The sequence below is a fragment of the Eublepharis macularius genome, chromosome 7 (genome assembly GCF_028583425.1).
Source record: "Eublepharis macularius isolate TG4126 chromosome 7, MPM_Emac_v1.0, whole genome shotgun sequence".
NCBI classification, from domain to species: Eukaryota; Metazoa; Chordata; class Lepidosauria; order Squamata; family Eublepharidae; genus Eublepharis; species Eublepharis macularius.
The window spans coordinates 36,776,968-36,801,028 of record NC_072796.1 but is presented as its reverse complement, the minus strand read 5'-3'; the positions used below and the strand labels follow the sequence as shown (position 1 = coordinate 36,801,028).

General features: G+C 41.9%; 1 protein-coding gene across 1 annotated transcript in view; it reads left to right on the top strand.

Annotated features, from left to right (window-relative positions):
- DUSP22 (dual specificity phosphatase 22) overlaps positions 1–23,402 on the top strand; it is a 47,492-nt gene extending 24,090 nt beyond the window's left edge. Inside the window, exons 4-7 of the mRNA XM_054985627.1 lie at positions 7,736–7,785; positions 14,689–14,763; positions 17,894–18,065; positions 22,157–23,402. Of these exons, the coding sequence (XP_054841602.1) occupies positions 7,736–7,785; positions 14,689–14,763; positions 17,894–18,065; positions 22,157–22,333 (474 nt within the window). The 3' untranslated portion in view covers positions 22,334–23,402. The remainder of the gene's footprint in view (positions 1–7,735; positions 7,786–14,688; positions 14,764–17,893; positions 18,066–22,156) is intronic.
- Positions 23,403–24,061: the final 659 nt, after the last annotated feature.

Below are 24,061 nucleotides of genomic sequence, written 5' to 3'. Positions count from 1 at the left end.
GTTTACTTCCTTTATGCCATTTTTATCCAATGGATGCACAAATAGATATCAATCGTAATGGTAATAATTTGATTGAATTTTGTTAATGTTGTCAGAAAAAACAAGTGTCTGATATTTCGCTTGATTGGGGATAGCCCGTGTCAGAAACCAGGATTTTTAGAATGGCTGTGTAGTAAAGCATCTGTTTTGTGTGCAAAAGGTCCCAGGTTCAATTCTTGGCATATCCAGTTAAAAAGAATCAGGTAAGTAGGGGATATGAAATACTCCTACCTGAGACTCTGAAGAGAGGCTGTGAGTCATGGTAGACAATACTGACTTTGGTAGACCAGTGGTCTGATTCAGGATAAGGCAGCTTCTTGTGTTTATATGAAGTGTAAAACCCAGCAAATCTATGAGCTTTATCCAGTCAGCTTTTCCACTGGTGAAAAAGGGAACAGGTTCTCAATTGATCCCCCGAAAAGCTATGCTGGGAATCTTTAGGAACTGCATGAACAAAAACTATGTAGGATGAGTGCTGTAATAAGGATATAGGTGAGAATGAATGGGAAAAAACCTGGCTTAATCCAATCCTAGGTATGCAGGTCAGTGTAAACTGAGGGAAGCATGAACACCTGTATTCGAAAACTGGCAGGTGGGAAGGGGTTGCATAACCCTTCCTGTATCTATCACATTTCCCCTTCAAAATGCCCTCGCAGCTGCTTTTCCATGCAATCATCTTGTTTACAACTTTCTATAATTATAATAATAATAATTATAATAATAATTATAATAGACACTACTTGGAACAGCGTACATATTACACTGATATCTGGTTGATACTTAGGTCTCTGGTGGAAACCTGTATCAGCTTAGCAAGGCCAATCAATAATATGTGATCGCTACTTATTGTTGATTATGTTTCAGATAATTTGAATACTACTACTACTACTTACAACAACAACATTTGATTTATATACCACCCTTCAGGACAACTTAATGCCCACTCAGAGCAGTTTACAAAGTATGCCATTATTATCCCCGCAACAAATGCCCTGTGAGGTGGGTGAGGCTGAGAGCTCCAGAGAGCTGTGACTAGCCCAAGGTCACCCAGCTGGCTTCAAGTGGAGGAATGGGGAATCAAACCCGGCTCTCCAGATTAGAGTCCCGCGCTCTTAACCACTACACCAAACTGGCTCTCTAGCACAACTAGTGAGAAAATACTTTAAAAACAGTTGGAGAAGAGGAGGTTTGTAAGGACGATCAGCAGGTAAGAGAAGGTTAAATCCCTCCATCCCCTCCACTGATTTAGTGCACTAGCACTAAAAGGTATACCTGATTTAGAAACCCCATGCCTGGTTCATAACATGCAGTTCCCAACAAAATAATCAGACAATTTGGAGAAACATTATTACACAAAAAGTCATGTTATGTGCAAAGGGTGTTCTGCTACTTGGAATTGTAGATGGCATTGATCAAATTTCACATTTTGGAGGGGTGTGTGTGAATAGCTTCCCCGCAAATGCTAGTTTTAGAGTGCTATCCTAAGCAGAGTTACACCCTTCTAGGCCCATTGATTTAAATGAATTTAGAAGGATCTACCTCTTCTTTGGATAGCACTATTAAGAACCTATTGATATATTTATAGAGAGAGGAAGAGTTATAATGGATATGTCAGATCAAAACACTGGCCTAAAGAATTTGAAGAAGCAGAAAAAGAGTTCTGTGAAACAGTCATTTTCTATGTGCAAAAGTTTGCCGTTGTCTCATCAGGGCCCATCTTTTAATCAATTGGATAGAACAGAGGGTGTCTGCGTCTAGGATATTGTCAGGTTAATGAGAGATCTGATGATCTGGGACATTTGTAGAAAAGTGTTGGTGAAGTAGATTTAGAGGGGGGATTGGAAGGAGGAGCGGCACTGCCTTGCAAGGAAAAGGTATTCCAGGCTCATTTATAGTTATTCAATGATCGAAGGGGCCAGGAGGATGAGAAAGGGGAGGGAAAAAACAAAATGGGTCAATCGGCTAATCCTGTTCCAAGCTAAAAGAAGGCGGGAGGAGATGAAAGAGGTAAAATTGCAGTCAAATGGGGGGTCAGGAGGCTTAGTGAGTGTAAGGTTCAGGCCAGTTCTTGGCCAAGTCACCCAAGCAGCTGCTTTGGATGGCACAAGGAAGAGCTTTTCTATCCACCACAGAGGTTCAGCTCACTTCCAGCCATCAGTGTACAGCTGGTAATAGGTATCCCCCTCCCTCCAGGGTCTCTGCTGATGTCAGCCAGGTCCTTGCCAAACTGATGGTGGTAAGTATCCCTTGACTGGGGCAATAAAATACCTTGCACCAGCCCTGGGCCCTTTTCACACTACATACCTGCTTCCAGAAAATCGCAAAACGCAGCCCAAAAAACCATGGAAGATAGCGTCTTCTCGCGAGAGTTTTGCGTGACATCGTGCGAGTTTTGCGCGACATCGTGCAAAACTCTCGTGAGAAGACGTGATCTTTTGCGTTTTTTCCGCTGCATTTTGCGATGTTCTGGAAGCAGGTATGTAGTGTGAAAAGGGCCCTGGTAAGAAGAGTTGTGGAAAGGAACTGGGAGGTAGGCACTACAGGGTCTTAGGTTTAAGCAGTTGCTAAAAGACCTATATCACAGCACTGGAAAGACAAAATCCCACTTCCCATAATTCATTGGATTGAGGACCTTATAAACTTATCAGCATTTGAGCATATCATACGGACTTATTTTTAGACATCTGGAGACCTTTTGTAGAAGCTTATGTATAGAGTTTGGTTTGTTTTCTTTCCTTTTCTTTCTACATATATATATATATTTTAAAGTTTAAGCAGTGACCCTGCTGGGTGAGATTTTGACTAAATGATTGAATTGGAATGCCCAGTGTCTACTTTTTAATATTTTGGGTTACAGTGCACTCTATGCTCTTCTGTAGAAAAAGCTTTCAAGACTTTTCAGAACTGGGAGGGGTAAATATTTAATTTCATTTTATTTAAAGGCCTGTTGGTCTAATACAGCGTTTTTCAACCACTGTGCCGTGGCACACTAGTGTGCCGTGAGACATTGTCTGGTGTGCCGTGGGAAAAATTCCAATTTCATCCGTAACATGCGGCTTCGGCTCACAAATAGACCAATCATTAGATTCAAATAGACAGGAGGAGACATCGCAGTAGATCGTCGATGCACAGAAGAGCGCCGATGGATCTGGACTCTGGAGGATTATCGCGGACGCAGCACAGAAAAGCGCTGAGTGATGGATCTGGAGGAGACATGAGCAGAAGAGCGCTGAGTGTGATGGACAGCAGCTATCTGGAGGAGACAAGCGCAGTAAGTACTGAGTGACAGTGAGACAGGAGCAGATACTGCAGTGATGGACAAGTTTTTGAAAAGGAAAGAACTGGACTCTGAACAAAATTCGGAGCAAGATGAGAGCCCAAGTATGAGTGGGGATCAAAAGAAAGCAAAGATGGTTAGCTCAAGCAAATTCTCTGGCACAAGGCAATATAGCGAAAGCTATATTTCATTTGGATTTACTTTCACCGGAGATGCAAAGAAACCAACTCCACGGTGCGTGGTGTGTGGTGAAAAGCTATCTAACAGTGCTATGGTCCCAAGTAAACTTAAACGCCATCTCCAAACGAAACACCCTTCGCTTCAAAACAAGAATGCGGACTTTTTTGTTCGTCTGTGTGAAAACACGGAGAAACAGGCAACTTTCATGAGAAAAACCACAAAGGTAAATGAAAGAGCTCTTAAAGCTAGCTATCAAGTTGCTGAACTTATAGCCAAGTCCAAAAAGTCGCACACTGTGGCAGAGAAATTAATACTTCCCGCCTGCAAAGCTATTGTAGAGGAGATGCTCGGACCTGAAGCAGCTAAGGAAATAGCCAAAGTCCCTCTCTCAGACAACACAATTTCCAGACGTATTAATGACATGTCTGCAGACATCGAAAGTGTGGTTTTGGAAAAGATCCGTATCAGTGAGAAATTTGCATTGCAACTTGACGAGTCTACTGATATCAGTGGACATGCTCAACTCTTGGCCAATGTGCGTTTTGTGGATGGTGATGCAATTAGAGAAAACTTCTTTTTTTGCAAGGCATTGCCAGAAAAAACAACAGAAGAAATTTTTCGGGTCACATCAGAATACCTTGAACAAGGAGGACTTAAGTGGGAAAACTGCACAAGTGTCTGCACCGATGGAGCTGCAGCCATGGTCGGGCGCACCAAAGGCTTTGTGAGCAGAGTGAAGGAAAGAAATCCAGATGTGATTGTTACGCATTGTTTTTTACACCGTGAGGCCCTCGTAGCCAAGACTTTACCAGCAGACCTAGTTCCTGTGTTGGATGATGTTGTGCGCATGGTAAACTTTGTAAAGTCACGACCCGTGAAAAGTCGCATGTTTGCAGCTTTGTGTGAGGAGATGGGAGCGAAGCATAAAACCTTGCTGTTTCATACGGAGGTCCGGTGGTTGTCGCGTGGCAAGGTCTTGGTTCGTGTGTATGAGCTGCGGGAGGAAGTTAAAGTGTTTCTGACAAATGAGAGGTCAGATTACGCAAAGCTGCTTGCAAGTGATGAGTGGTGTGCAAGGCTGACATACCTGGCAGATATTTTTCATCATCTGAATGAACTGAACACATGAATGCAAGGCCGAAATGAAAACCTGCTTACAAGTACAGATAAAATAAATGGATTCCGTTCAAAGGTGCAACTCTGGCATCAACACGTGGAAAGTGGCAATCTTGAAATGTTCACACTCACCAAGCAATGGCAAGGCGTTCACACTGCTGCACTGTGTGAGATAATAGTTAAACATTTAAAAACTCTCGAGGAGAAGTTGTCATTTTATTTCTCTTCAGTCTCCACTGAATGCCTTGACTGGGTTAGGGACCCCTATAGCTCAGCATCAGTTGGTGGAAAGGACATGACTTTACAGGAGCAGGAGGAACTAACTGAACTGAGACAAAATCGTGGTTTCAAGCTAAGATTTGCTGATCTACCTTTGGACAGTTTTTGGTTGGATACTGCCAAGGAGTTCCCCGTTCTGGCAAACAAAGCTATTTTGACATTGCTCCCATTTTCCACTACATATCTGTGTGAGATGAGCTTTTCAAGCCTGATTGCTATGAAAACTAAAGACAGAGAGAGACTGAGAGCTGTTGACGAAGAGCTACGTGTGTGTCTTTCTTCGATTCCTGCCAGAATATCATCTTTGTGTTCAGCCAAACAGGCCCAGGTTTCACACTGAATAAGTAATCAGAAAATTTCTTTGTGTTTATTTGATTTCTTTTGTGTTCATTTTGATAATAAGTAAACAGAAATATGAACAATTATAAAATAAAGTATTATTATTTCATAATAAAGTAATTATAAAATAATTTCTTTGTGTTTATTTGATTCCTATTCAAGAGAATTACTTTATATATAGTCAATATAGGCACAGAGTTAAATTTTTTTAACATTTTCTAATGGTGGTGTGCCTCGTGATTTTTTACATGAAAAAAGTGTGCCTTTGCACAAAAAAGGTTGAAAAACACTGGTCTAATAGTCCAAAGAGTTTTTTGGAAGCAGGAAAGAGTTGCTCTCTGAAGGAATACATAGCCAGAATCTTAGGTACTTCTCTACTGTTTAAGCTGTCTCTCTCTCTGGCTAAATGATGTATGTCTTTGGGAAGAGTCATTGCAGACTTCAGCTAAATTAAATGTTTTGTTTTTTAAAAATTGTACCATTCCCTTGCAAATGGCAAGTCTCTTGGCACTGGTTCAAATGCCAGATGGAGACTGTGGGGCTCCTTCATTCTGGTTGTGGAGAGTGCTGTCCAGTCGTAGCCGATGTATGGCAGCTCCTGCTGGGGTTTTCAAGGCAAGAGACTCAAGGCCAAGTTATAAGTGAGAAATGACACAGGTTGGACATTTGTCAGCTTCCCTCAAGTTTTGATGGGAAATGTAGGTGTCCTGGTCTTGCAGCTTGGCTCTCCAACTGCTGTCCAATGGACTTTTAAACTGTCACTTGTCCAACATTCTGCCAAGCTGCCTACATTTCCCATCAGAACTTGAGGGAAGCTGACAAGTGTCCAACCTGTGTCATTCGCCACTTGTAGTTTGGCCCTAACAGAGGTAGTTTGCCATTTTCTGCCTTTGCATAACAACCCTGCTTTTTTCTGGAGGTCTCCCATTCAATTACTAGCCAAGGCTGGCCCTGCTTAGCTTCTGAGATCTGCCAAGATCAGGGTTGCCTGGGCTAGCCAGGTCAGGGCTTCTTCATTCTGCTGCCTATGTATTCAGAGCTGGTACATTGTACTGATGACGTGTGTGTTGTGTGTGTGTTTATTTTCACCTCTCTTTTCCTTTGTCCTTTTGATCATTTTTCTGCTTTGTACAGATTTCAATTTCACCCTCTCCCCCTCACCCCATAAATTTTGCTTTGTGAAACCAGCAGCTAAGTCTGATTTGGTTCTTATGTAGAAGTTTTTCTTTGAGGACTCTTAATTGTGGCTTGTTGACATGAATTGTTCTGCTTTGGTTAGCGGTTGCTTTGGGACAATTCTTAGATGTCTGTGTGAGGGTGTGTGCACAGGAAGAATGCTGTTCTTGCTTGGGCATGACTGCAGAGGTTATATTACAGTACTGAGCTTCCTTTTTTACTTTTCACATAACTGAGTTCAACAATTGACTTGATCCTGTTAGTAATTGTATCTTTTGTTTTTAAAGCACTACGTTTAGATAAAAACTAAATCTGTAATGAAAAATTAAGTAGTGCTAAAAAAAGTGTTCCTCTTTTACTCAAAAATACAGAATCCTTTTAAAGCAACTTGAATTGGCTTGTATCCCTCACCTCTGCTCAGCCAGGTTTGAAGCCTTTTTCCTGCCTTCCGCTCAGGGAAGAGGCTCTGAAGAGGAAGGAAGGTTCTTCAAGGGCAGAGGAAGGCTTCATACTTAGCTTAGAGGAGCAAGGAGGATACAGGCCGTTGTATTTGTAAGAATTTCTTACTGAGCTCTGTAAGCGGTAGTCATGATGACTAAATGGGGCCTTCCTGTTCAGAGGCAGTCTACCACTTGAGTTCTAGATGTAGAAGACAAATGGCCATCCCCATCATGTGAATTTCAAAGCCTCTGGCTGGCTCCTTTTAGAAACTATTTGCTGTTTTCATCCAAGAAGGGGTTCTTACAATGTTTTCCTCTCTTTTCTGAAGCATATGTTTTTAACACTTGCTGTGCTGTTTTAAATTACTTTGGTGATAATTGACTAAAAAAGTGAGTATATCCTACTGGAAAGTGGTGAAACTTCAACATACCACTGCAGTAATCTTCAGAGTGAAAATGTCTATTAAAAAATACCCACGCTACAGTTTGGTTAAACAAAACAATTAAATATAGCACTGAAAATGATACAGCAGGTTTCACCACTTGTACACGCAAACATATTTCTCTACACTCATTTTAAGAAAGCAAGAAGTATGCATGAAGTAGCACTTTAGCAAAGTATAGCATTTGAATAAATAAGACATTTTAAGTGATAAATATAATTCAAAAAGATGAGTACAATGACTGCCCTTGGTAGAAATTCAGCCAGACGTGAAAATATTTTGTATTACATAGTGGACAGAACAAAATCTTAAAATGGCACATCTTTGTTGCATTCTGTGGAGCAACAAAAAAGCCAGGGCAGAACTTGGTTCTAATTCTTGAATATTTGTTTATAACACACCTTTCTTTTCTACCCCCCCCCCAATTTAAAAATCTGCTTATACAGGGAGTGAAGTATCTCTGCATCCCGGCTGCTGATTCACCCTCACAGAATTTGTAAGTATTTTCTTTTACAGATGACTGCGATTAAATATGTTGATGATTTTACTTAATTGCTTCAGATAGCTTTATTGCTTTTGTGAAAAGCAGAGTCAAAAGACAAGTTTGCTGGTCATGGATTTCTGTATATAAAATGTTGGATCCCTTCTCTACCATAAATCTAACAATGTAACATTGAAACAGAAGTCCAGTGGTACCTTCTAGCCAGAATAAGCTTTCATGATTCAGAGCTCACTTCATCAGATATGTGAAGTGTTCATTCATCAGGCCTTATATATAAACAACAGAAAGGTGTGTGTGTGTGTGTGTGTGTGTGTGTGTGTGTGAGAGAGAGAGAGAGAGAGAGAGAGAGAGAGAGAGTAAAACCTGGCATGATGGCTCTAATCTGCTGAATAACCTTTTAATCGTTTATTCTGGAATAAATTTTATTAGTATTTAAATTGCCACTATTTTTTATTTTCCTGCTACAGACTTAACATGTCTATGTGATATTTTCTATCAAATCTACCTCATAGGGTTTTTTATGAGGATTAAAAGAGATCACCCCATGTAATCTGCCATTGGCGCCTTGCCAGTATGCCACAGTAGAAACGTGATAAAACATATGATTCCGTAAAACTGTAATAGTAAGCCTGATAAGTGGCTGGAGTTGCCTTCTGCAAAAGCCAGAAACCAAATGCAAGCCACCAGCTCCCTATGAGGGTACCTCTCAAGGGCTCCATAAACTGTTGTTTTTGATGCCTGTATAGACTGGCAGAGACAAGTTGGAGGGTACGGAAGAGAATGTCAAGCCGCTGGCAGGTCATGAGTTGAACCATCCTTAAAGGCTTTCAAAATGACTTTTCACGTGTGCCAAATATTTCATATCAAGGAAGTTCAGGCTGTCTTGCATCTGAAGGGTAATCGCACAAACTTCATAAGAAGACTTGGATATGAACCAAGTTTTTCTTCTAGCACTCACTGTTTGTACTTAAGAGGGGAGGAGGAAATGGGGGGGTCAGCCACTTCCTGAAAATTTGTTTTATAGAAAAACAGAAGTAATTTCAAAGGGCCTGCCGAATACCTACGGAAGGAAATGTAGCACTGCCTTTTTCTCTCAGATTGGAGTGCTACCTGTTTGACCCCAAAGTTCTCAAGATATTTTGAACTATATTTGTTTCTCATTGAATGATGTAGCAAATGTTGCAGTTTGTGACTTCAGTCAGTCGAGAATGTTGGTCTGCAGTAAACTTGGTTTTCCAGTTTTTTAAAAAATATTATTCCATCCACATACACGAATGTCTTACAGTAGCAAAAATACTGCAATAACACAAAACCCAATAGCAGCCAATGGGCAATTGCAGCCTAGAACCATGTTACTAAATTTCAGTCACAGTTTTATGATAAGAAAATTAAAATACTTTAACATCACATCTCTGTTAGATTTTGTGTTCAACAGGTAAAGGTGTGTGTATGTTCACCTAACACCCTGTCTGAGTATGTGTACTTTAGGACTGTGAAAACTTTAATGCATGTTGGTAGCAACTTGATTAGGGAGCCTGACCGTTTATGTGTCAAATGAATATGACCACTGACTAGCGTAGAGGGGCCTCCCAACAACGTAGAAGTTGGCCAGAATTTTTTCCATCGTGGTGGCTCTCTGCATTTTGTTTTGATCATTATATGTTCAGCTGCCTATAAATAACTGTACACAGGCTGAGCTGCTCAAACAACCTCCAGGTAACTCGTTCAGTTCACTAAATGCTCGATATTTTTGGCTGCCATGAAAAATGTAAGGACATAAGGCCCTGGTGGATCAACCAGTGGCCCATCTAGTGCAGTGTGATGCTTCACACAGGGGCCAACCAAACAGGGCGTAGAGGCTGAGGTCCTCCCCTGCTGTCTTCTAGCACTGGTATTCAGAGGTTTGCTGCCTCAGTAGATAGAGGTTCTTTTCTGTCACCATGGTTAGTAGCCGCTGACGGACCTCTGCTCTGTGAATTTCTCTAACCTTTTAAAAGTTAACTACACTTATGGCCATCACTACCTCCACCAGCAGTGAATTTCCATTTTAATTCCTTTTTGAGTAAAGAAGTGTTTCCTTTTGTCTGTCTTTAACCTGTTTCCCAGCAATTTCATTGAGTGCTGCCAAGTTCTAATATTATGGGACAGTGGGAAAATGCTTTCTCTGTTCATTTTTCCCACCCCTGCATCATTTCATAAACTTCTATCATACCTCCCCTTAACATATCTCCCCTAACTGAAAAGTCCCAGCCTCTCCAACCTTTCCTCATTGGAATGGTGCTTTAACCCCGTGGCCATCTTGGTTGCGTTCTTCTGTGCTTTTTCCAGCTCTGAAATGTCCTTTTTGAGGTACAGTGACCAGAATTGTACACAGTATTCCAAATGAGGCCACACCATGGCTGTACGCAGCACTTGGGCATCATTATGTGGCATTCCCCTCCCCAGTATGGATCAGAACGGTGAAAGATTTCAGTGTCATCATGGTATGATCTTAATGAATTGCTTACAACCTACTAAACGGGATTAAAATTAATTACAGCATGCACACTTTCCCGGAAACCAAGTATGTGGTTGCCCTTCAACCAATCAGAATGTCAGTATATTGTTTCTCCCCACCATTCAGTCCCTTGAGTTCCCTTGAGACAGTGAGATGGTATAGACTCAATGGTGAGCCATGGGCTTGGATCCAGACTGGCATTTCCATGGGTGCCAGGATTGCTGCATGTAAAGCATGATTTCCCCACATTCCTCCCATCCTGCAGCAGCCCAAAATGCACCCTCAATTCCATTTCTAGCCCCCCCCCCTCCCCAGGAACAAGATTTTGGGGACATTTCAGGTTTTTGCAGTGTAGGGGAAGCAACAAAGTTGCCCTCACAGAAATTCTAGTCTGGATACAAGCCACAGTTTGGACAAGGTGTGGTGTTACATTATCACACCATAGTGTTCCACACTTGTTAGGATGGCATCCTGAGATTCTGGGGGAAAGCTGGCATCATGTGGAAGTAGACCTTGGCTGATTCCGCACATGTTGGATAATGCACTTCCAATCCTCTTTAGAGATCATTTGGAACTGAATTTTTTGTGCGTGAAACAAAAAATCCACTTCCAAGCGATTGCTAAAGTGCATTGAAAGTGCATTATCCAACATGTGCGGAATCAGTCAAGGTCTACTTCCACATGATGAGGACTCTCCAGATTGCTTTCATCATTGGGAATAGAAATGTTCTGTGCATTTGGTCTCTTTCCCCCTCAACTTTTCCCTTCCATGCATGGTTCACAGAGACCACCACATTGACTCTTGGGGTGTGGCCTTCGTGGTTGCTGTGGTGGCTATGTTCTTTTTTTGTTTTTCTTCTTCATGAGTACACTGCAATGCTATAATGGCTCTAATGAACTTTGAAGTACATGTGGCAATAGATGATTATAGCAGTATAGCAATTACCAATTTCTTTTAAAAAGCACTCAGAAACTTTCCAGTGCCAAGGCAAGAAAATGTGGTTGTAAAATGGCTCCTGGAAGGGAATAATGATGGATGTCGGCAGCACCTTTGCAGGGCAGAAAAATGTATCCCATTCCTTCCAGACAGCATGCTGATATGCTTAGACTGCATTCTTTCCAAAAACGATTGGAGTAAAGCGGGTTTGGAAAACATCTTATTGAGGATGGAGAAAATCTGAAAATAGAATGGTTACAGTATAATATGTGGTAGCTCTTTTTTTTTTTAAGTGCTCTAGTTTGGAAGCCAGCATCATATGGAAGCTGCCAAGGAGTATAAATCATAGTTTTTGCGCACACACCATGGTCAGCCTGTTGCATCTCAGACACAAACTGGTTTGGAAGGCAAGCTATGGCTTGTTGCGTCTAAACCATGTGACAATGCTTTCCATTGTGGTTAGGGTGATAGCTATTTCAGACATCTTCTCATAGTGTTGACTTTGTTGTTTTCCCCTCTATAGACTGGCTGAAAACTGAATATCATTTGCTCCAAATTCCTCTCTATATCCATTTCTTTTACTTATAGAAAGGCAAAAGTTCCATAAAATGGCAAAAGCAAGAAGATTTTTATATCTATAACACCTGCCTCCTCTCGGCCCATAAAGAATGATTTCCTTAGCTTGAGCTTGAAGGACAGTGAACCTGTCTCTGTTTTTAACTCAACACTTGCCAATTAGAGCCAAAAGGCTAGAAAATAGAAACCGACAGGACATGCATTCCGTTTAGAAAGCTTACCATTCTACTAACAGTTGTGGGAATTGACCCCATGATTGCAGAATCCGTATTGGATGGTGGTTGTAAGAAAATAGACTAAGAGGTGAGCTGTTGCAAATGAGCGGCATATTTACTACTATTTAGTAGCTAGCTATATAATGCAAACTTCATGGTTGAATGCCTGTGTTGAAGGCACAGGAAGCCGTCCACCTGCAGACAAAGCTAAAGTTTCTGCTTCCTCAGAGGACTCCCTAAGTGTGCAGAAAAATCTTAGCTGGCAATTTTTTAATAAAAGAATCTCCCTTCCGCCAATAAACAATGTGAGGAGGATTGAGCATGTCCGTTTGCCCTCAGAATATTGAGAGAAAGTGGACGAACAAATGGACAGAGATGGCGAAACCAGCCTATTTTAGCTCTTAATAGGTTCTAGTATGCTACAGGTAGAGTGGAGGGTGAATTTCCCAGTTATTCACCACCTGCTGCTCCAGTTCCTTAAGTCCCCATTTGACTGTTTTTTAGTTATAGAGCTCTTTCCCCAAATTATACCTGACTGAGGGTATCCTTATAGGCACCTGTTTGTGTCTAAAAGGGCGAGGAGAGTGTTTTTAACAAAACTGAAACGTGCAGGTGACTGAAGCTAACCCTTGCCCTCTGTCCTTCCTTGCCCCGCCCCAGCGTTTTCAGCTCCTTTCTTCCTGCTCGGCTTATTTCTGTTATCAGAGCTGGGCTGGCACAAGAAGCACAAGAACACATTGAAGGTAAAGAGGGAGAAAGGACAGCGTTTAGCTCTCCGAGTCCTCACTCATTAGTTCTGTTTTTTATTTTAGACGGTTAGATTTCCCTCCACGCGTGAACAAGTGGACTCATGTATAAATAACTCTTGAATGGCTGCCATGGTAACTAAGGAAGACTCTGTATCAACGCATCAGGGCCACAAAATATGTGGCTCTTTCATGAGCTTATTATAAGATGGAGGAGAATTATGTAAGCCACCTGGGGTTCCTATTGGGGAGAAAAGTGGGGTATAAATGAAGTAAATAAATTATTATTGAGCTTGTTACAACCCCCAAAATCTGAATAAAATCTGATTTTAAAATTAAGTTCCACATGAACACATATGATCAGGCACAATTCTGAATCAGACCATTGGTCCATCAAGATTGCTATTGCCTAGTCACACTGACCGCAGCTCTCCAGGGTTTCCGGTGGAGATCTTTTCATATCACCTATTACCAGAGATTGAATGTGGGATTTTCCGCATGCAAAGCAGATGCTCTATCACTGAGCCCCAGGCCTTCCAACAAACCACTGGCAATCTACAATAATGTGTTACTGGCCATGCAATCCTAAGGATACTTTCCTGAGAGTAAGCCCCATTGACTAGACCACTGCAGAATTCTGAATAGACCTGCTTAGGATGGCAGAATGTTCCTTGAGTTCTATAATAATATTCTGTTTATATGCCACCCTTCAGGACAATGCCCACTCAGGGTGGTTTACGAAGTGTGCTGTTATTATCCTCACAACAATCACCCTGTGAGGTGGGTGGGGCTGAGAGAGCTCCAAGAAGCTGTGACTGACCCAAGGTCACTCAGCTGGCTGCAAGCAGAGGACGGGGAATCAAACCTGGCTCTCCAGATTAGAGTCCTGCTGCTCTTAACCACTACATCAAATTGGCTCCATACAGTGCATCTCTAATGCACATGGCTAATCTGACTTGGGACAGGGGGAGGAGGAAGAATGAGATGAGCCCTGCTTTTCACTTCTGAGTGTAAGCTTTGAGGTATACTTGCATCACTTGTGTTATTCTGCCACCTTTATAGCAGGTGCCACTTCTGGTGCCACTGCTTCTTCATCTTGGGCACAGGGGCATGGCTCAGTGGTAGGCTGATAGTAGGTAATGCAAAAAACCTCTCCCTGAGACTTTGGAGAGATACTTCTGATCAGAGTAGATAGTAGGTAGCGCTGGTCTTTACAAAATGGTCTGATTCAATATAAGACTGTGTCATGTGTTCATGTGGTTGCCAGCAACCAGCTGGCTTTACAAACAACCAAGCTTTACAAAACCCTTTATAAAAGTTGCTAGTTATAAAAGTTCAGGTATTTTCCAATTGCTAGAAGCAAAGATTAACATTCAGTTACTAAAAACAAGAGGCTGTCTGCCCACTGCAGTTGCCACATGCTTTAAATAGGGCCATGTGATTGAATGTGTGCTGTATGTGCCAGGAAGCCCTATTTCTAGTCTGAGTTTGCTGTGTGGTTCAGGTCAGCACGCCACCGCTCCAAACTCGTTAGATAGCTTTAAGGAAGTTATCATCACGCGTCTTCAGCCACAGGTCCTACTTTATGGGGCTATTGTAATGATTTATCAAGCGAAAGTCTATGATCATTTTGCGGCCCAAGCAGGTCATGATGGGAAATTCACAGGTATACTTGTGCCAACCCATTCATATCTAAGTGGGAAGCTACAAGGGATTTTTTTAAAAATAAAAAACAGATCATATGAGTGAAGGGTGCTGAAAGCTGCCCCTGCCTGTTCTTACCTATCTCTGTATTCTGTTTAAAAGAAATACAGTATTAAACAGCTGTTCAGTTTATAACTTCCATAAGCCTATTAAATGACTTTCAGACTTCTGTCCCACTACGTTGGATTTCACTACATCCTTTCCCCCTCTTCTGATGTCTAGAGCCAGACACTTTAAAGAAAGTATTGAATTTATCCATGAGTGCCGGCTTAGAGGTGACAGCTGTCTTGTCCACTGGTATGTATTTCAGACCATTGTAATTGATTATTTCACCTTTACTGTTTGTTACTTCTAGGCCAATAAAAATTCAGGGGTGGGAATGGGGAGCTGCATTTTGAGTTACAGGACTTACAATTTCAATAATACCCACTACTTGGCCTCAGGTCCTTGGGGGGGAAAGGAGGGTTAAAAGATTATAAACTAAAAAGTGGAGAACCACCAGAACTTTTGGGGGGCATCTAATTTTTTTCTCTCCCATCAAGTCCTCTCCCACCAAGTCCTGCTCCCCATAGCCTCTCCCCTTTCCCTGTTCCCTTCTCTCTTTCCCACCCACCTTTGTCTCCCCCCATCTCCACAGTTCCCTCTCTGGCAGCCTCTCTCCCCTATGGCCCAGTTGTGTGGTGATGGCTAAGCCAGGCCCAGCTGCATGGTGGAGAGCCTGTAAGAACTTGAGGGGTATACTTGACTTTCCCCTGTATCCCTTTCCCCACAATATTTCCTCTTTCCTTCCCTCTGGCAGCTTCCATTTTTTCCTATATTTCTTAATTTACCTCATTTTTATATTTCCTTTTTCCACAATGGGGACCCAAAATAGCTTACCTCATTCTCCTTGCCTCCATATTATCTTCACAACAATCTTGAGAGGTAGGTTAGGTTGAGAGTGTGTGACTAGATCAAAGTCAGCCAGTGAGCTTCCACAGCAAAGTGGTGATTTGAACCTGGGTATCCCAGCTCCTACCCTGAAATTCTAAACACTTCACTACACTGGCTTTTGGGGCAGGGGGGCTTCTGTTGAACAGTAGCAAGCAGCCAGGCCTGGGTGAGCCATGTAAGTTAAGTGGCATCAAGTCCTCCAGTGGTTGCTTCTGGGTCTGGCCACAATAAGTCCTCTCTCAAAGGTCAAAACAGCCATGGAAAGGGTCCTGCCCCTCCCCCTGCCTTTTACTGAGAGAAACCAAGCCTAGAATACTGGCTAAACTGTTATGGAAGCCTAGCAACAGCCATTGAGGGCATCTGTTTAAAGAAATAAGCACTCCCTTTATTATTTGGGGGGTTTTCTCCCCCCCCAATGTATTTTTTTAGATTTCAGATTTTTCTGTAAATTTGCATTTTTCAGGTGTGTAGGAAGATCTGTCTTCTTGGTGCATAGCTCCAGTCTCCTATGATCAGGGCAACTTTGCTATTAGTATATCAGATAAATAAAAGCTGAGGTGGCAGCTCCTGCTTGGTAGACGGAAGAGAGACATAGCTGGGTCACCAGGGGGTGTGATGGAAGGTAACCCTCCCTCCATAGCAGGCTATGGCTTGAAGTACAGGAGGGTGCGGGAAAGATAGGATGCTACACAGCTTTTCTTTGTCTCAACACCCTGAAATACTCTTTTCTCCTTCCATCACATCCAGTCCATGCCATGATCTCCTCTCCCCAAAGTCAGTTTCTTAGCTGGGGAATGGCAAAGAGTGTCTCAAGGACTAACTCCATTGTTCCCTTAGAAATTGCTTTCCTTCCCTACCTGCTGATTCCTGGATTGGGCAAAGCAATGCATTTCTCAGCAGTTTGATATGAAAAGCAATATTCTGGGCACAATTTATTACATAGATTAATATGAATGATAAATGTATATCTGTCTTTATCTATGTTCAGGATATATTTATCTGTTAAAAAAGTCATTAAAACTTACAAGCAAAAAAATAATAATCTGTATTTCACTGTTTTGTTGTAATTAGCCCAGCTATTTTCACCACTGAACTATATAGTTGTTAAAGAATGGTGCTACTACCTTTATCAATAAGCTGGGACTTTGAGGATATTGTCATTTAATTCAGAAGATGAGTAACTAGTGACCTGTAGGCCAGACATGGCTGAAGCAATTCCAACAGCTGGTATAGCAGGTCTAGGGAGACATTTGAGGGTTTGCATGCATTTTCTTTACTGTGGCTTCTGATGCTGAATTAATGATCCCCTTTTTCACTTAACTCCCAGGAAGATGTTTAAAATGGAGTTGCAGGAGCAGTCTGGGAAGTAAAAATGGCCTGGACCAAGCCACGCTGAGTAACCCTTATGACATTACAAGCCAGCGCTGCAAGGGGTACTCAGCTCAGCAGTGCCAGCAATGGACATTAGCTCATCTGTTGCTTCAACTTTCAAACTGACAGCACTACAGGAGGCAGTGGGTGTGTTGGCACCGATTGCTGTTGCCATTGATCTGAGCCAAGTTGCCCCTGAGATGCTAGGCTCAGTAAGAAATTTCCCTATAAGTTAAATGGCCACTGCCGTGCAGTGCCTGTTCAGACAACAAATTCCCAATATATGGCAACGCTTACCAAAGGAGAGTGTAGCATCATGTCTGTTTAAGAGATGATACAAAGAAAGGGATAATAATAATTTTTAAAATGGTAGAGACATAATTTGCCCAGGACCTAACTCCTGAGCAAAATTGGATTCTGGCGCTTTAGTAGAATAACTAAGCCGAAACATATAATTGATTGAAATTTCTTGGTGTGGTTGGCATGGTTGCATTCTATGATGTCATGTCATACAGATGTTTTTCATGCAGATTGTTTGTATTGTGCTTATCCAGCATTCCCTCTTCCCATAGAACCCTGGAAAAGTGTAACTTTCTAAGAAGGGTGGCATCACTAAATTACAGTTTTGGGGTCTGTTTATCTGTCTAGCACATTGGTTAGCCATGTAAGTTATAAAATTGACACTTAAAGTACCCTGACCTGGTTAGACCAGATGAGTCTGATCCATGAGATCTCAGAAACTAAGCAGGGTTGGCCTTGGTTAGTAATTGGATGGGAGACCTCCAGCAAAGACCAGGGTTGCAGAGGCAGGCAATGGCAAACCACCTCTATTAGTCTCTTGCCTTGAAAACTCTGTCAAGGATTGGCACAAGTCAGCTATGACTTGAGGGCATTCTCTTCTTCCTACACTTAGAGTGTGTACCTGTAAAAAACAACTTGTACAAGAGCTGGCATTTCAACTAAACCTCAACAACAGCTTCTAAAAGAATACTTTCTTCAGCTCTGAACCCAAAAATATTTTAGGAAATATGCCTTATCGTGAAACCTGCTAATCCTGGTATTATGTTCAATGATTTATTTTGTTTTCATGTTTCTGTCTGTTTGCATTTTGATGGTGATGTAGCCTTGCTGGAGTTTCTAGAAGTGCCACATTGGTGGTGGCTTACATCATGACCATCACTGATTTTGGCTGGGAGGATGCATTGTCTGTTGTGCGTGCATCAAGATCATGTGCCAATCCTAACACTGGCTTCCAGCGGCAGCTAGAGGAGTTCGAGAAAAATGATGTTGCTCATGTAAGTGGGAGACCCTTGTGGTCTCAAGCCCAACTCGTAAGCCACAGTATGAATTCTCACTCTTTGTTTGCATTGAAATGGAGATTATAAACAGTGAGAGGGAGACAAGGTGCCATCATCATTCAGTCAGTCCAAAGGTTTTTTGGAACAGAGATGTTTATAGTTTTCTCTAGAAGGTCTGCAGAAACAGCACCAGTCTCATCTACAAGGGACAGAAGTTCCAGAATCTGGGGTCAGCAGTTGAAAACACTATCTTGCAAGTCTACCGAGATGGGTTCCAGGAAGAGAGCCCCATTCATAGACCACAGTGTTTGGTAGGTTGCCATGGAAGGAGACAACCTTTTAGGTACTATGGAACTCTCAGCACAGATCTGCATCCATGCTGGGAACAATTCCAAGGCACTCATGGGAAAGATTCAGATTGGGACCAGGAAACACAGATGGGGTAAGCTTTTTCCCTGCACTATTTTCCCAACCTGAAGTGGCCCTGGGAGCAATTATTTGACCTGCTGGAGAAACTTAACCCTCATTACATGTCAGTTTCTCCAGTGGGTCAATAGTGTCTCCTCTGAGCCATTTCAGGTAGGGACAACAGCATAAATGGGAAGGCTTAAGCCCCCGCTTACTGTGCACCATGGTCTTAAACTGAATTGGATACACGAGTACCTGGGAATTGAATTTCCAGCGTGTAACTCTCAACGCAGTCTAATTGATAGTCCAGTTGGCCACGTGTGAATTGGCTCTCAGTTACCCAACATGTAAATCTGCTGTAAATAACAAGTGTATCCAATTTTCTGAACTTTCATATGTTCTCTAAAATGAACACTACAAATGAGGTTATACAATATTCTTCCCATTGGTCTTTATCTAATGTGTGTGTATCGCTTTCCCCCATGTTCAAAGTAGTTTACATTCATGCACAGTAAAGTGTTGTAAAATACTACCTAAGCATATAATGCCTCCCAAAGCTCTGCGACCATTTTTTAAAAAAATATCTGGCCTGCTGATTACCTCAGTAGCCAAAAACGTTCCAAAAACCAGTAAGTTCATACAGCCCCTCAAACAGGAAATAACGGAAGAGCAAATCATTGAAGCAGTTGCTGTAGAGGAAGTTACAGCATCATTCTGCTATAACAAGTAAGCATGAGTTGTTGTATCATGAGCAAACCTGGGAGATCCTCTAGGATGTGGTGATCTAATCGCTGCTTCTACTATGGCAAACCGTAACTTGTCATTGTGTCTGAACTGCAAACCACGGTTTCGCACTCCTTACAAACCAGGAACTATAGCTTGTTGCTCACACAGAACAACAAATTCTAGCTTGCTGTACAAGTAGTAGTCTTTGATTAGATCACCATGCACAAGTGAAGCAAAAAATTCACCGATCTGCTGTGCTCATTCATGTAACAACAAACTGTGGCTCATTGAGTCTGAGCCATATTCCTGATGTGTTTGAGGCAGTGTGTTGTTGGTCCATTAATATTTATTTATGACAAAATCTTAATATTTCCAGGCTTTATACAGAACTAGGGCAAATGGGAATATAACTGCCTTTACATAATGGAACACATAGGGACTTTCCAGTCTTGTCTCCTGCGTCCTTATTTTGAACACTTAGTCATTTCAGATCTGATGGGTCTGAGCTGAAAAGACTTTAATTGTTCTATTATGCAAATAGCTTTACTGAGATCGTAGTGTGTATAAGTATGTGTCTTTTTAAAACTCCATGTAGGAGGAGAGCCTGCAGCTTTCATAGACAAGAACATGCTGGCTTGCAAAAAATGGTATTCTAAGAAGAGAGAGCACTTCCATAACTCTTACAGTCTAGAGGTGATACGTACCCTCAGATTTGTGCCCTCACTGCAGGAAGCCTGGCTCTCCAATAGCAGTTGGGTGTTATTGATTTAAATGTGATATCCCACCCACCCCACACAATAGCGTGCAAACATGATGTGTCACTGTTATGGGCATCTTCTGGATGAAGTTTGTAGCATCACTGATAAGATGAAGCATCCCCTCCTTGTGACGTTTTGGCATTGTAACTTATTAAATTAGTATTTTCTTTGGTAAACGTCGTTTTTCTCTGTTACCTGAACTGTGTAGCCTTTGGAATGGAAAATAAATACAGTGTTGTACTGTGTTTAGTGTCAGAGCAGGCTATGAGAGACCCAGGTTGAAACCTCAGTCTGCCTTGGAAGCTCGCTGGTTGACCTTGGGCCGGTCACACACTCTCAGCCTTTCAAGGTTGTCGCTGTGAGGATAAAATGGAGGAGGGGAGAGCAATGTTGTAAGTTACTTTAGGCCCTCATTGGGGCAGAAAAGAGTATAAATGTCTAAGTATTGCTCACGTTAGTCTATAATTTACTTACGATATTTATAAATTATACAGCAGCATAATATATAAATGTTCAGGGTGGTATGGTGCTGAGTCTAAGGCTTGTCCAGATGCACTGTTTTAGGAGTGAAAATAGCAGCTGCTTTTTGCTGCTGTGCGAGTCCTCAAATAGCTTACAAAAGGGACTGCTCAGACCGAGGGCACCCTTTCGTACAGCCGGGCCCTGCTAGTTCAGAATTCTTTTTTGATAACTCCCTCCATACAAAGCTCTTTGTACAATGTTCTGTCCACAAGGCTTGGCGGGGGCCAATAGGAAGAGAGGGACCTGCTTCTGTGAGCATCTTCTGCTTAAGATTCAGAGGATCACACCCAAAGTGTTCAAGTCCTTGCCTAACTTTACAAATGCACAAACCTTCAAAACCTTAAGGATACTGCAAGGTCGTGTCCAATAGCCACTTATGGTATCTGTATTTCTTTCAGAGACCAATATCATCTGATAGTGCTAGGGTTCCTTTCCCTATCTTGACCGGCGGAAACTCTTCTGAAAAGGACCGAAACAAATAATGTATCAGGTGTTTACACATGTCACTGTTGCCCCAGTGCCAAACAAAAGTTCCAAAATTTATTTTTTTATAGTGGGCTTGTATTAAAAAGAGCCATGGGGGTTTTCCGGGGTTACACAAATTCAAATTTCCTAGATTAAAATCACTTAACTCGAGGGCAGAAAGAACTTCACATTTGTGATTCACTTTTAATGCAAATTCACCAGTTGCTTTATTTTAGCTGTAACTTCTGGTAGCCAATTTACACTACCACATTTAATGGATATATTTTAAAAATTGCACATCTTTCTGCCAGAAAATTGAGACCAAACATTGATTTGGGTTTTTTTTTAAAGGACTCCTCCTCGTCAGATGCTATATTTGTTCTTTTTAAACAAAAAACAAATATAGCATCTGACAACGAGGAGTCCTTTTTTTTAACAAAAGAAATAAACCCTGATAGTAGCCATGGTGTTAGCGGTGCAGTTGCTTGCTTAGGGAGAGTATAGCTAGGACAACTTGTTTGGTGGCAGAAAATCCCAACTCGGTGTTTGCTGCAGAAGTGCAGAGAAGCAGTGGGGGAGATGCGCCTATTGCCCTTTTCCCATCCACAGTTCTTCCTCTGGAACCAGCTCGCCTGCCATTTTCCCATTTGCCAGTGTCCCAAGGTGGTCAAGTGGGGAAAAGCACCTGGAGTGCAGAGAGAACAACAAATTAGAGATAAAGAAACATTGATCCCAGCCTTCCAGGTCACTCGACTGCAAGTCACTTCAAGGGGAATTCCTTACAGAGAGATTTAGTGCTGTCCACAAGGTTAGTTGGCTTTGAAAGGGACTTAGACAAGTTCATGGAGGACAAACTCATCAATGACTGTTAAACCCAATGAATAGATGTATCCTCCATGTTCAGAAGCAATAGCCCTGTGAAAACTAGTGCTGGGTGGCAATAACAGGAGAAGCTTTGGCCTCCATGTTCTTCTGGTTGGCCACTATGGGGAAATAGGATGCTGGACTAGATATGGACCATTAGTCTGATCCAGCAGGGCTGCACTTACATTCTCTCTCTCTCTCTCTCTCTCTCTCTCTCTCTCTCAATACATTGTTGCAAATCATGGTTGCTGTTGCAATTTAATCATAACAATCTCCTGCTTTAAATTGTGCCTGTGCCAGTTCTGTGTTGACCACGTAATGTTGTTATCTTTTGATTTCTTCCAGTTCAGAGAGTGGCTCAGAGCAGAGTACAGCGAAAACCCTTTGCGAGATGAACAAGAGGCCAAGGATCTCCTGCAGAAGTACAAAGCCCACGCAGCAGCTGCACAACTGAATCCTTCAGGAAGGCAGTGGGATAACTTTTCATCAGTAGGTTCCTTGTCAATGACTGCTCCTCAGTAGGGGCAACTAATGAGTCATTCCATCTATGAAAACACAAATCTGTACACTCAAAAAAATTGCATTCACTGGGCAGGGCAACTTGCTCTCACTTTCTCCTATAGCTACACGGGGGAAAAATGACTTGCTGATTGTATGTGATCACTCCAGACTGGGACGTCTCATTTCTCTGAGGAGCAGGTCTCCAGAATCCTTCCTTTGGTAGCATGTTAGTGTCAGACACGCAGCTAACATTGTTACGTTGTGCAAGTATCAGGGCCATTCTTTCTCTTCCTTAGCACTTTACCCTTTCACAGCCATCCACTGGATGGATGAAGAGCATGCCAGTTTCTACTAGTAGAGATGCCAAATCTTTTTCTAGGTCTCCCTGTTCTTCAGGCTGACCTGTATATCCAGGATTTTGCACAACTGCACTTTTTGTCAAAGTTTCTGACTCTGTGTTTGAAATTCACTGTTCTAAAGATGGGAAATAGGCAGGCCAAGGAAACCTTGTGCTCAGTTGGCGTTCTGTGCCTGGTTTCACTGCAGCAATTCCCACTGCCCAGAACAGAGACACGGCTATGCAATATAGAAGGTAGCCAGTCTCTTCAGCAGAGTGAAATTCTGCAGCCCAGTCCAAAATCAAAGCTCTGGCTTTGCATATTCTTACCTCCTGCTTGAGTATCCCTCTTTTGGATTCCAACTGAAGTGAATATGCAGTTCATAAAGTTGTATATTTTAACTGTGTTCTAATGTAAAGCAAAAGTATTAACAGGTAATTTTGTCAGCATCTGTTATTCTGGCGTTAGTCTCCCAATAGTTCGCTTGAATTATTTCTGATGGGAGGAGTCTGAAAGTATATTGCAGATGTATATATTTAAAGATTATATTGGCGTTATAATGGATATTGTACTATCATAAAAATTACTTGTCCTCACTTCTGCCAGTACTACTGAACAAAGTTTCCTTGAATATTAATAGACTTGAGGAAGCATCACTTTTGCTTGCCTTTTCGAATGGGGTATATTCGATATAAGCTGCATATCTTTTGATAAATAAAAAAATCAATGTTGTTATGTTGTATTTTTCTTCATAGATATAGTTTGTGATATTGGTTTACCTGCATTGTCAATTGAAGTCAATGGACAATCCAAAGCCCATTGACTTCAATTGACTTCCAAGTGTGTCACTGTGCTTTGGATCGGACTTTTAAGTTAAATAGAATCTTCCAACTCTGTCACTGAATCTGGATAGGAAGAGCCCATAGCAGAAAAGACAGCTTGTGACCTCTGCATCATGCTATAGGTAGCACTGACCATCTTGAATCATTCTGGACAATCAAAATTCCCTACTGAAATCCAGAAGGTAGTGTAAACCCCTTCCAAGCGTTAATTTAAGTAGAATTTCCTAAGAGCACTGTTAATTAATATTTAGATAGTGCTTTTAGTGTTCAAAACACTGCACACATTATCTCAGTAACGCTTACAGCAACCCTGTAAGGCAGGTCAATAGAATCTTCATATTGCAGGTGGGGAAAGTGAGTGAGGCTGAGAGAATGTCTAAGACTAGCTTGCCTCAGGTTAGCTATCAAGTTCATGGCAGAGGCACGTTTTGATTTGAGAGTTTCACAGTTCAGGGTGTTTTCACACAAGTTGTGAAATGGATCTTGCAGTTGGGTCTGAATGTGTAATGTAAGCCTGTAGGGATTTACATTCCAGATGCCTCAACTTTGTAACAAGGCCACATGTGAAA